Source organism: Phaseolus vulgaris, chromosome 4, assembly GCF_000499845.2.
Source record: "Phaseolus vulgaris cultivar G19833 chromosome 4, P. vulgaris v2.0, whole genome shotgun sequence".
NCBI classification, from domain to species: Eukaryota; Viridiplantae; Streptophyta; class Magnoliopsida; order Fabales; family Fabaceae; genus Phaseolus; species Phaseolus vulgaris.
Genome location: NC_023756.2, coordinates 34,707,156 through 34,721,153, shown reverse-complemented (window position 1 = coordinate 34,721,153; position 13,998 = coordinate 34,707,156). Strand labels below are relative to the sequence as shown.

The window sequence follows — 13,998 nt, the reverse complement described above, 5'->3', positions numbered from 1 at the left end:
TTATGAAAGTGCAGAGAAGAATGAGATGCAAATGGTGTTCATGATAGATGTTGTGAATGCACACTCAATATATACACAAAAAGATGACAATGTTAAAGGTTGTTTGGTGAGTTTTATTTCTTCATAGAGAAAAAGCAACCGCTGCAGTTTTAGAAACTACAATTTATCAATTAAAAAAAGAAGATTTGACTACACATAATGGTTATTGACAATACTTCAATTGGAATTATTTTTTCAAAGAAAACTACTGGATATTTTTCATGGGTAACTGAATTCTAAGGCACACAACAATGCATGTTTGACCAGTTGAATTTTGGAGAAAAGAAACTGACACAAATATACGTAAGAATTTATGACAACTTTATTCAGGAGTGACAGAGATGCAAATCAATCAGTTGAAACACATTTTTAAAATAATGAAAATATCAAAAAAGTTGCTTTATTTTCAATTTGTTGTAAATAAGCTTTTTTTCGAATAGAAAAAAATATTACCTTTTATTATGAGGGAAGACAATGTGCTTTGTTCATACCTTTACAGAGATAACTCAAACATATTCAACTAAAGGATCCTTTGTGATGTTCATATGGTCACACGAGATGCTTACATTGAGTTGAATTATGGAAGCACAAAGACTTTTTTTATTCCAGATATTTTTCTTTTGAACAACCACTCTCCAAGTACCAAAGATATTTCTTGGCCGTCAAAGATCCCTGCTGTTGAATCATGTGAGTTCAAGGCTTTGAAGAATCCAAATCCTATCTTTTGATGGAAGGATGAAGTTGATTGGAGTTGCTGCAGTGTTTTAGAGTAGGATCTGGGGTAGTTTATATTTGTAATCCACTCTTTGTTGAATCCAAAGCTTAAGTGTTTTCAAATCTCTTAAGTTTAAAGTGTTTTTCAAACTAAGTGAAAAACAACCTGTTGTTTTATCGAAACAACCGATTGTTATGTACTTAGGAGTTTTTGAAAGAGTTTAAAAACTGTTTTGGAAAGTTTGACTTGCTGTCAAAATCAAAACAACCGATTGATTCAATAATCCAACCAGTTGTTTGTTTGAAACAATTAACAGAATTAGTTTTGTTAGTTATGAAAGCTTTAAATGATTTTATAACTGAATGCGCTCTTGCTTTAAATGCTTTGACCATTCTTTGAATACTATAAAAGGTTTGCAAATGTTTTATAACAAACTAATCATGAGAAAAATAGATTTGAGTTTTTCAAAGAGCTTTCAAACATTTGAGTTTTTAACATTCAAGCTTTGGTGATTCAAGAGAGAAGTGGAATAGGATTACTCTGTATTGATTTCAGATTCATTCTGTAACAAGTGTAATTCGTTCTGAATACTGTGAATTTTCTGGAATTGTAAAGCCAAGAAGGGTTGTGTGCTCTTGAGGTTGTCAAGATCAACATTCTTGGTGGTGTGTGCTGAGCCAAAGGAAGTGTGTGTCTTGAAGGGTTCAAGGTCACTTCTTTGGTGGTGTTTTGTGTGTAATCTGTGTTTGATTACTTAGTGGAATCCCCAGTGGTTTTTGGGAAACTGGATGTAGTTCTTGGGTTAAGAATGAACCAGTATAAAACTGTTTGTGCATCTCTCTCTTCCATAAACTCTTTAAATTCAGTTGTTGTTATTTTTACTGGTATAAACAACCGATTATTTCTACGAAACAACCGATTGTTTTTCTGGTGCTATACTGTTTTGAGCTTTGTTCTTGGCTAAACTGAATCTTGCACAAAATTTCATTCTAGCTAAATTTTTTTTTGAAAATCCTCTTTAAACAATTCACCCACCCTCTCGTTTAAAGCCATACATTCTAACACCTGCAAGAATAGATCAAGGAGCAAGATTTGGTTCCTTTATAAATTTGTGTCCTACAATATTAGTTGGAACTTTAGGAAACCATTTTAAAAGACCTTTAGGAACATAAAACCTTTTATCTCTGTAGAACCTAAGAGGGTGACCCTTGTTCATATAGTAAAAACAAGTTTCAACTGGTTTAATAGATTTAACAATTGGTTTTTTGTTTTCAAAAAAACTTGTGAAAGATTTGCTCTTGCTATTTGGGTTAAAGCCCAAACCAGCTTTGCCAAAAACACAACTTTGTGATGCAAGAACAATTTCAAAATTGGATTGCCCTCTTGAAAACTTGTCCACAATTTTTAAAACATAGTGAACCTTCTTTTGGAGGGAACCACAGTTTTCATAAAAGCTTTAATCAACACACTTACAAGAAGAGTTTCTGTAAATAATTTCAAGATTTTCAAATTCAGTTTTTGAATGAGTAAGCTCTTCTTCTAAGGTCTTGACTCAATTTTCCAACCAATTGTTTAACCCTTTTAACCAATTGTTTAATAGGGACAACATGTTAGCTTCTTCATGAGTCTCTTTAAAGGCATCAACTCAAAATTAATAGAAGTATTTGAACTTACACTGCTTGTTTCTGAGTCTTCATTGGCCATCAAACATAGGTTAGGTTCCTCGTCATTCTTTGATGAAGAACTTGAAGATGAATCATCATTATCCCGCCAGGCAATATATGCCCTTTGGCTTTGCCTTTCTTCTCATATTTCCTGTCAGCACCTTTTTCTTTTTCTCACAGTGTTTGGATATTCAACCTTGATATGTCCCTGTTTAGCACACCCAAAACAAGGATAATTTGCATAATTAAAACCAGTTATTTTCTTGGAATTACACCTGTTTGAAGATTGTGCCTTCTCTTTACTGTTCTTTTTCAAGAACTTACCAAATGTCCTTATTAGCGTGTAGAGAGTTTCGGTGTCACTACAGTCACTTGAATCTTGATGAGTTTTTTGTGCTGCAGCTTTTAGAGCAATGCTTTTCACATGTTTTTCTTCACTCTTTTGATCATTCAGTCGATTCATCTCAAGCTTATGCATGCTCCCTGAGCTTTCCAAACAAGGATAGAATGGTCAGTGTATTCAAGTAATGGCAGTGACCTTTGGCTGTCATGATCTGTCCAAGCATTTTAGGATCTTGATATTTAGTTCTTCTCTTTCAAAGACCTTGTCTAGACCAATAAGATAATCTACTATATGAGTAAATCTCTTCTGCACATCTGAGAAAGTTTCTCCCTTCAACATTCTAAACAACTTGTATTCTTGGATCAAGGCATGTTTCCTTGTCCTCTTTACATCTGTTGTTCCTTCACGGGTCACCTCAAGGATGTCCCACATCTTCTTTGCTGGTGCGCACTAAGAAACCTAGAAAAATTTATTAAAATTCAAAGCAAAGTTTATGATGTTCTCGGCAATACAATCATATTGAGCCCTTTTTCATTCAATCCCGATCCACCGAGACTAAGGTTTTTCAATAAAACAACATTATCTTTTTCATGCTTAGGAATAAAAGGACCATTTGTGATAGCATCTCGGATTCCTCTATCAATTGACTCAATAAAAATTTCCATTATGACTTTCCAGAATTGATAGTTCATTGCACAAAACAATGGTGGTCTATTTATAGGAGCGCCTTCCCCAAAGGGTAGTTTTTCAACCAATTTTTAAAAATATTTAGGATCGAAACTTGAATATCTTTTAAGAACTTGGCTCTTGATGCCAATTGTTAGAATGCATGGTTGAAACAAGAGGGGTGAATTTTTTTTTTCAAGGCTTTCACAAAGACTAGAGTTAGATTGAAAAGATCAATTAAATCAATCAATTGATTTATCTCTTCAACTAGTTATTTAATAGATTTACAATTCTGTGAAAAATATAAACCTATTGTTTTTACAAATCAATTGCTTGTTTTATGCAGAACACACAATACATAATATAATATAGTTGATCAAAGTAAGGAAGAGAGAAACACACAGAGAAATTTATATTGATTCACTCTTAACCAAGAGCTACATCCAGTCCTCAGCTCATGAATCAGAATTCATTAAGTAATAAAAAAAAGATTACAAAACATTCAAGAGTGTTGATCTTGAACCCTTAAAAAACGCACAACACTCTCAACAAAAACACAGTTTTATGAAACACTATCTGAAACTATTTTACAACACTATACAAAATAAAAGAATGAATTAGAATACACCTGGGTAATCGAAGAACAAAAAATGAAATAACCCAAAATTCTATTTCACACAAAAGCAATGATCCAAGATGACAAGATGATTCTCTAAGCTCTTTGATCTTATCTCTTAAAAAACGTTTTGAATAAACTCTCTTTTTGTTTTTACAATGATCAAAAAATAGTCTTTATATAGACTATAAAGATGGTTAAAAAAAATTTATCATTAAATGAATTATGTTAAAAATCATTTAAAAGCAATTTGAAAATCATAAGAGCATTTTGTTAAAATTACTTAAATGATTTTTAAAACTAACTGATCATTTTCATTTTCTATTTAAATATCAATATAAAAAACCAACTCATTTAACAAAATAACTAACTGTTTGCTTTACAGAAAAGAAAAAAAAAAAAATCATTTTTAAATCCTTTTAAAAACCTTAGGTGTTTTCAATCAGTTGTTGTGATAAATCAACCTCTTAGAAAACTTGTTATAGTCACTAGACTTGAACGTAAGTTTTTTCAACTAATTTAAATCACGAAACAACTAACTTAAATTAACACAGATTTGAAAAACAAAACTTTCAAAAGAGATTTCAAATCATACGAACTTGGATCATAACTAAGTGCAAATTAACAACTCAAAATCTACCTAACTACACACACAGAACAACAAATTCTTCAACCTGGATTTGGAAATTATCAAACTACACACACAGAACAACAAAATCTACCTAACTACACACTACGTACAAATATATTCACTCCAATCACACATGGATCCACATATTGAAGAAATCCTTTAGGGAATACCTTCTAATGCCTTTCGAAAGGCACATAGTAAACAACCTTATCAAAGACTAAAACCTTTACAATTTAAGAATTTTTGGGCTCCATGGGTTCTATGAAGGTCTAAGGCCTCCCAAATCAAAAATTGATAGACATATATACAATAAATCACACATGAGCATAGCGTTAGATTAGCATCTTTAGAATTTTTAGACTATGCCATGCAATGGTGGCATCAATATCTCATGGACATTGACCTACACAAGAGACCGCCCGTGGTCTCTTGGAACGATTTGAAAGCTTGTTTACGCGCTAGATTCGTACCCCCACACTTTAGGAAAGACCTATTGTTGAAACTCCAACGGTTTCATCAAGGCACGCTAAGTGTGGATGATTACTTTAAACAACTAGACACGCTTTTAATTCGAGTTAATATGGATGAGAGTGAGGAAGCTAAGATAGCTAGGTTTGTGAGTGGCCTTCGAAGGGACATTCAAGACGTGGTAGAGTTACAAGAATATTCTTCTTTGGAAAATGTGGTTCACCTTGCTAGTAAAATTGAAAATCAACTTGCAAGGAAAAATGCTTTCAAAAATTCTTCTAAGGATAACTACTACCACTCTTCTTGGAAAAATAAAAATAGCTCTTTTTCAAATATACCTTCTAAGGACTCTACTTTCAAACCTAGAGATTCTAAGCCTTCCACTTCCACTTCTAGGCCGAAATCACCACATAAATCGTCTAGTAAGAAGTGTTTTAAATGCTTAAGCTATGGACATATTTGAACAAACAAGTCCTCATTACATTTTCCATTGGCAAATATAAAGATGAGGTCTTGTGTGATGTTGTTCCAATGGAAGCTACTCATATCCTTTTAGGTAGGCCATGGCAATTTGATAGAAAAAATTTTCATGATGGCTTTACCAACAAAATTTCTTTTAACTTCCATGGACACAAAGTCATTCTCAAGTCTCTCTCTCCAAAGGAGGTACATGAGGACCAAGTCAAAATGAGAGAAAAGAGAGAGAAAGAAAAAGAAATTAAAAATTCCAAGAGAAGCCTTCTCATATCTTCCCAACAAGTTCAAAAGGTAATAGTTACTCACAAGCCTATTTTTTTAGCTATTCCTAGACCTATTGAATATGAGTCGGCTAAGGATAGTCCCACATGTTTGGACCATTTGGTAAAGGAATATGAAGATGTGTTTCAAGATCCTCCTAAAGGCTTACCACCTCTAAGAGGGATTGAACACCAAATAGACTTCATGCCCGGGGTTTCTTTACCAAATCGCCCTGCATATAGGACCAATCCCCAAGAGGCCAAAGAAATTCAACAACAAGTTGAGGATTTATTAGCTAAGGGGTGGGTACAAGATAGCATGAGCCCATGTGCTATGCCTATCATACTTGTTCCAAAAAAAGATGGGACATGGAGGATGTGTACGGATTGTCGCGCTATAAATAACATTACCATCAAATATAGGCATCCCATTCCTAGGTTAGATGACTTGTTGGATGAATTACATGGGTCTAAAATATTTTCCAAAATTGATCTTAAGAGTGGTTACAATCAAATTCGAATTAAACATGGTGATGAATGGAAAACCACTTTTAAGACCAAATTTGGTTTATATGAGTGGTTGGTCATGCCTTTTGGCTTGACTAATGCTCCTAGTACCTTCATGCGACTCATGCATCATGTATTAAGAGCATTCATTGGCAAGTTTGTTGTGGTTTACTTTGATGATATTCTTATATATAGCTTGTCTTTAGAAGATCATGAGTCACATGTTAGACAAGTATTAGAAACTCTTAGGAAGGAGAAATTGTATGCTAATCATGCTAAATGTTTCTTTGCATTAGATCATATAGACTTCCTAGGGTTTGTGGTAAGTCATAAAGGGGTGCATGTAGATCAAACAAAAGTTGCAGCAATTCAACATTGGCCTACACCCACCAATGTCAATGAAGTACGAAGTTTTCATGGACTTGCTAGTTTTTATAGGCAGTTTGTGAAAGACTTTAGTACAATTGCCGCACCTTTAAATGCCATAGTAAAGAAGGATGTGGCTTTTAAGTGGGGACAAGAGCAAGAAAACGCTTTTCAAACTTTGAAGGATAAATTGACTAAAGCCCCCATTCTAGCCCTTCCTAACTTTGCTAAGACATTTGAAATAGAATGTGATGCCTCTAATATAGGCATTGGGGCTGCTCTCCTTCAAGAAAGACACCCCATAGCTTATTTTAGTGAGAAACTCAAAGGGAGTCATCTCAATTACTCCACTTATGATAAAGAACTTTATGCTCTTGTTAGAGCTTTGCAAAATTGGCAACACTATCTTTTTCCAAAGGAATTTGTGATCCATAGTGATCATGAGTCCCTTAAATATTTGAAAAGGCAAAGCAAGCTTAATAAGAGACATGTTAAGTGGGTGGAGTTTATTGAGCAATTTCCTTATGTGATCAAACATAAACAAGGTAAAATTAATGTGGTTGTCGATGCTCTTTCAAGAAGATATACCTTGTTAAATGTTTTGAATGTTCAATATTTAGGATTTGATCACATAAAGGAACTTTATCATGATGACTTAGATTTCTCTCTAATCTATCAAGAGTGTTCCAAGGGAGGTCACAAAGATTTTTTCTTACATAATGGTTTTCTTTTCAAAGGAAAAAGACTTTGTGTTCCCCAAGGATCCATAAGACAATCTCTTGTTAGAGAGGCTCATGAGGGTGGGCTTATGGGACATTTTGGGGTAGCTAAGACTTTAGAGACATTGCATGAACATTTCTTTTGGCCTCACATGCGCAAATCCGTACATAACTTCTGTGATAAATGTATCCGATAGGGATTCTAAGTTCTTAAGTCACTTTTGGAGGACCTTATGGGGGAAACTTGGCACAAAACTTCTTTTTTCTACTACTTGCCACCCTCAAACTAATGGTCAAACTGAAGTGGTTAATAGAACTTTGGGTCAATTATTGCGATGCTTTATTTCCGGGAATCCAAGGGCTTGGGAGGATTTACTACCTCATGTTGAATTTGCTTATAATAGGGTAGTAAATTCCACCACTAACCATTCTCCTTTTGAGATTGTTTATGGGTTTAATCCCCTCACACCTCTAGATCTTCTTCCCATTCCTATACTTGATGAGGTTCTATGCAAGGACGGTTTTGAAAAGGCTTCTTTTATTAAGGATTTGCATAACCGCATCAAGTTACAAATTGAGAAGAAAGTTGGTAAGTATGCTGACACTGCCAACCAAAGGAGAAAGGCATTAATCTTTGAGCCCGGCGATTGGGTTTGGCTTCATTTGAGAAAGGATAGATTTCCTTCTTTAAGGAAGTCCAAACTTATGCCTCGTGGTGATGGCCCTTTCCAAGTCATCAAGAGGATTAATGATAATGCCTATGAGTTAGATATGCCTAATACTTATCTTGGTAGTAATTCTTTCAATGTTACTGATCTCACTCCTTTTGCTGCAGGTTTCCCAAATTCGTGGACGAATTCTCTCCAACCCGGGAGTATGATGGAAACCAAGTAGAGGACGCACAAGCCCATGAAGCCCAAGCCCAACAAGGGGCCCAAGCCCAACGAATCACTAGGAGCATGGCAAGAGCTTTGGGACAAGACTATCAAAAGATGACTCTTCTTATTTCTATTGTGTAGAGTAGGGGTACGAATATTAATAAATAGGTGTGAGATTAGTAAGGGATACTAGGGGGAGTGTAGATAGGAGTTAGGAGGTGCCAAACTAGGAAGGAAAGTCACACTTCCTTCATGCACTAGTTGGCGCCGAATTTGAGTGTCATTTAGGGGCACATTTGCATTTGATTAGCTTAGCATTTCAGCACCTTATAGGCTATAAATAAAGGTGCTGCCCTTGTACAAATCAGATTTGGAAATTAGAAGTAGAGAAACTATACTCAAGTTTAGAGAGAAATTGTGAGTCTTGTTGTCTTCTTCTTCCTTTGCCTTATCTTGTGTGCCAATGGTGAGCTTCAAGTGGCGGCAACCTTTCACTTATCTTGGAACAAGGCTCCAAGTGGCTTGAATGCAGTTCCAAAGTCTCAAATCCAGCAAGCTTCATTCCATAAGTGTCCATTCTTTCATCTCTTGCAATTTCATTCGGTAGTTTTCAATGTTTAGTGTTTTTCATTCTTTTTCACCGATGAAATTTGTGTTTCCTAGCTTAGTTTTCAAATTCTGTTCGGTGCAGTAGTTATACCTTTCAATTCTGTTCGGTTTTCATTTGTTGTTCTTCAATTCTTGTTGCTTGATTCCATTTGACAATATATGGACTTCCATATGAGCTTTGGTTCGGTGCGAAGTCTTGGTGAGTTCTTGAATTAGAATATTGATCCAATTCTAAGTAAAGTGCCAATTCATGACCAACTCAAGTTGCTCCTAAGAATGTCAAAGAATCATGTATTCTTGTTATTGCATTCACATCAAAGTCTGTTTCAACTTTATGAAACCTTACATTTCTTATATCCTCAATTAGAGATCTCACCATATATAAATTGGGAATGTTATCACGTGCACTACAAATTTAACAAAAAGTAAGTTAATATAGTAAAATAACAGCATGGAACAAAACAAAATAAATATTAGTGTCCCTAAACTTACTGATCAAAAAGAAGTCTTGAAATTTCCACATAATGGAAAGGCAATTGATCTGACATCTCTTGAGAGTCTCGCTCTGTCTCCAAAACTTGACTCAACTTCTCTAGTCACAAACAAATGTATTGTATTGGAAAATATTAGGTCTTTATTTCTGGCATCGTTTATTGTTTAACCTGAACACAACTATAATATTCTCATGAATTTTCACCCATTCAACATTCAACGATAAAAAAACAGTATACTCTCATCCACATCAATTATCAACCATATACGAAGAAGGACAAAAAATCAAAAAAAGAAAAAAGAAAAAAGTCATTCACATTGATGAAAGAATTAGTGACAAAACAAATGACGATAGATGGTACGACTCTTGTTGTATAATAACATGAATATTCTTATTCATAATAAAGAAATAAAAAAACATGAATATTCTTATTCATAATAAAGAAATAAAAAAACATGAATATTCTTATTCATAATAAAGAAATAAAAAAATAAACCATTAAATAACAATCAGGAATTATAGCACTTTCTGATTAGATATGTATTGAGTCAAACATGTTAAAAATGGTCAAAGGTCACCACGGTAGATGGAAAACAAAAAGTACTCAGGTTGTGGCTGTCGTTGGGAAGAAAAAGTGCTTAGGGGCATGGTAACTGTCAGAAAGCTAAAATCTTCATACAACAAGGCAGCCGCTGGCAAGAAAAAGCTCACCCGAAGAAAAAAAAAAAAAAAAACCCAATGGAAAATGTGGACACTCAACAATACTCATCAGAAAAAAAATTCATGGTAACAGTTCTCACTGAAAAATGTTTATACCAAACAGTACTCGGAAGAAAAGCGTCAGCAGACAATACTTGTCCAAAAAACATTCACGATAAACAGTAACACTAGTCAGAAGAAAGCACATCGGCGGTGAAACAGTAACACCAATCGGTAAAAGCTTGTCAAAAAGTTGTTAGTGGTGAACAGTAATGAAGGTGGTGAGCAGTGTATTGTGTGAACAGCATAAAAATAAATAGAAATAGAAATCGAATAAACGTACACCGTTTCCAAAAAATTTAATCCATGAGAAGTAAGCCCACAGAGAAAGCACATATTCATATTTGAGTTCCCTTCTAGCTGAATTGTGATACCATATTGAAAGGATAAGTGAAAAAATGGATCACACATGATGGTAACATTCTAGAACCATGTTTACACACTAAGTATTGTTATTTATAATAAAAAATATAGAAACAAGGAATAGAATAATATCTAATAATAAAGATGTTTGGTAAGATATTTCTTATCATTTATTCTATTTCATGTAACTCAAATATATATTTTTTTAAATAATTAAATCATATCTCTAACCCATATAAACCAAGTTGAATATCAGAGTTAAAAGGACCCAAAATGGCATGACAGACAGACTTCCCGTTTTGAAGCATACTCAGTGAAACAGGAAAAAAAACTAGCATAAAGTTGTTCAAACCAAATCATAAATTATGAAAACATTCTTCAAATTTCTTTCACAACAGCACCTCTAAAATATATGTCCACCGTTAAAAGATTTTCGTTTTTATTGTTAGATTGTTAGGAGGGGGCTAGGAAGGAGAGAAGAGGAGGAGAAATAAGAAAGAAAGAAGCTCACCAACAGACATCCACTGGGGAGGGTGAATGGAGCACTTGCCTCTCTTCTTGAGAGCAATGGCCAACCACAGCGGTACTTGAGTAACAATCTGTGGCTTAAATGGGCCAAAGTCTCCCTGTCATTGTTAATAAATAAGAAAGGTAATTTGTACGAATCTGCAAAATATAACCAGTTTTGGGGTGTTTGAATTCTCGCTTACAGAAATGAAATTGAGAGGTCCCATTTTGAGATTAGGCACAATGTCCACGATCTCATCCTCAGCAATGAACTCAAGCTGAGTGACAGGCAAAATCATCAGAAATATCTATTAATAATTTTAAACAATTTCAATTATAGAAAGATTTTCCAATACAAATAGCATACCTCCTCTGCTGAAAACAGTGAAAGCTCATGGTTTGATTGCCCAGCCATCTTGTCTCTTTCAATTTGAACTCAACCTAATAGATCTAATATGCCTGTTTTACTTGCATCCAGATGAAAATCTAGAGACAAAATATTCATGTTCACAAATGCAGCGAACTGCAAAATCAACTTCTGTAGTATATCATTATCTACTGCAAAATTGAGTTGAAAAAAAAAAAAAGACGAACAAATAAAATCCACCACTAACAACAGTTGCAAAAAGTACAAGAGAGGGAAAAAAGGCGGCAAAACAAGAAACAAAGCTTGAATTTGAGAAACAAAACTAAAGAACACAAAAGGCCAATAGCTAGCCTTTTTGTATTTTACCAATCCCACCTAAAATTATGTTGTGGGCAGCTTGCAGGTTGAAGATCATTTTATTTAATTTTATTTTTTATTAAAGCCCAATATTCGTTAATCTAAAAACACACATTGTGATTTCATTTCTCAGAAAATTTAGAATCTATTCAGTCGCATGAAGTATCTTTCTTGCATGGTGTATTTCTTCTCTCTTTTAAGTTCCCCTCTCCTTTCATGGTTGCACACACTTTCATACATGGTTGCACACATTTTCATACGTGTTCTTCTTGTTCGCTTGTTATTCCGATCTATTCAGTCACTTCTCATTCAATTGAAACCAAACAATTAAAAATTTGTCCAAATTTTCTTATGTGGTTGCAACAAAATAAAGTGATTCAATTCTTTCACAATTTCATATGCATTCTTCCCATTCATTCCTTCTGCTTTTTTTCTTCTCCATTTTAGTCATTCTCATATTCAGTTACCGATATCATAACCCAATGCATTATAATTTTGTTTGGTTCTCTTGTTCTTGTTTTGGTTCTGCTTTAAGACTTGTAGGATAGATAGTGTGTGAAAACATGATATGGGAGAGAGAAAAGAGGTCACTTGATTTAATTTTAGTTGAGTTATGATCTCTATCTTCTGTTTTTAATCTAAGAGTGACAATTGTTTGTTCTTTGTTTCCCATCTTAATCGTTGTTCTCATTTGAAACATCTTTTATATATATATATATATATATATATATATATATATTATGCGATTTTAAAAGAAATAGAAAAACTTGGCAATATTTTTAAAAAAATTGGTGAGTCAATCTAATTAATTCAGGAATATGTGGGTCGAGGTAGGTTGGAAATTTCCTAGTTTACCACAGATTGAACCGGGTTGTGCTGGCTCGCTTTTAAGCTCAAACCAAAATTTAGGTATAGGCTTTGCCCACAAAATAAATTTAGGTGGGATTGGTAAAATACAAAAAGGCCAACGTTGGCCTTTTGTGTTTTTTAGTTTTTTTTCTCAAATTCAAGCTTTGTTTCTTGTTTTGCCGCCTTTTCTCCCTCTCTTGTACTTTTTGCAAATGTTGTTACTGGCGGATTTTATTTGTTCCTATTTTTTTTTTCAGCTCAATTTTGCAGTAGATAATGATATACTACTGAAGTTGATTTTGCAGTTCGCTGCATTTCTGAAAGGTTAAACTCAAAGTGGACTATGGAGTTTTTTCTGCATCTCCTCAAGTCAATTTCATAAATATTATTAATCACCTTCTAAAAAATTTGTATATTTTTTCTATCATGTGTTAAGTGACTTTCCTGTTTTTCTTCTTCTTTTATCCCTCCTTCATCCATTCTTACTATAAAATATAACTTTAGCAAAGTAATAATTTTAAATTCATTAATATATATGTGTTAAAGTAGGATCGCTTAAAGGTTGAAAAGTCAGTAAAGTATATTATACCAAGTTAGAAAGAAATATGACCTATATTAAATCTGATCATTAAATCTAATCCGTTTGGCTTGTAGCCTAAATGAAGTTTAAGTTGGATTCATCTGTTTTATAAAATAGAAATTATATTTAAAAAAGTCATATTACTTTAAAAAAATATTTATTATAATTTATATATTAAATAATTATATTTAAAATTTAAATTTAATAATGTAATTTAAATTTTAGAAATACATATTTTTTTAAAAATTTATTTGTTTTTTTAAGAAAGTTGACTAAAATCACCCTTTAAATTGTTTAACAAAGATAGGACAAAATCAAACTAAAAAATAACAGTCTATTCTAAAGCTAACTTAAGTCATTGCCATATAGTTGTAAATCCCTATCACAAGCCCATCCCATTTTCCTTTAGAAAAAGATGTTGTAAAACTCCACTAACACTCCTTGAAGCGGTCCAGATAGACATTATCTCACTTCTTAAATTTTGCAGCTTTAGCATATTACTTTGGCTCTTGCTAAGGTTTACACCTCAAATGCTGCCAAGCACCAGAACACCTTAAACAGGTAAAACCAGCACACCAAGATTGCTGCAGAAATTTGCATGACATAAGCCTAAGCAGTGGTTATAAACCTTTTAATTTGTCATGGTTGCTGCTATATAAGTAGAGAGATTGGCAGCTTGGCAAATATGCTCCCAGTGATTCCAAGAATAAAATCTACTGCTACCATACCCAAGTATTATTCCTTCTTCATCCCAAGCTACCATAT

At 33.7% G+C, this 13,998-nt stretch overlaps 1 protein-coding gene across 1 annotated transcript; it reads right to left on the bottom strand.

Annotated features, from left to right (window-relative positions):
* Positions 1-9,217: 9,217 nt before the first annotated feature.
* LOC137838729 (DNA replication complex GINS protein PSF2-like) lies at positions 9,218-11,623 on the bottom strand. The gene is made up of 5 exons (XM_068647957.1): positions 11,448-11,623; positions 11,284-11,358; positions 11,085-11,199; positions 9,451-9,550; positions 9,218-9,365 (listed from the first exon to the last, which is right to left on the bottom strand). Exons 1-5 carry the CDS (start codon positions 11,493-11,495, stop codon positions 9,218-9,220), a joined length of 486 nt encoding a protein of 161 aa, XP_068504058.1. The 5' UTR covers positions 11,496-11,623.
* Positions 11,624-13,998: the final 2,375 nt, after the last annotated feature.

What these genes read in the sequence shown, in the direction of transcription:
- LOC137838729 (XM_068647957.1), bottom strand. Translation starts at nt 11,495, where the DNA reads ATGGCTGGGCAATCAAACCATGAGCTTTCACTGTTTTCAGCAGAGGAG. An exon ending in CACTGTTTTCAGCAGAGGAG is followed by an intron (nt 11,359 to 11,447) that starts GTATGCTATTTG and finishes CCTGTCACTCAG; the next exon opens with CTTGAGTTCATTGCTGAGGA. An exon ending in TCAAGACTTCTTTTTGATCA is followed by an intron (nt 9,366 to 9,450) that starts GTAAGTTTAGGG and finishes TTAAATTTGTAG; the next exon opens with TGCACGTGATAACATTCCCA.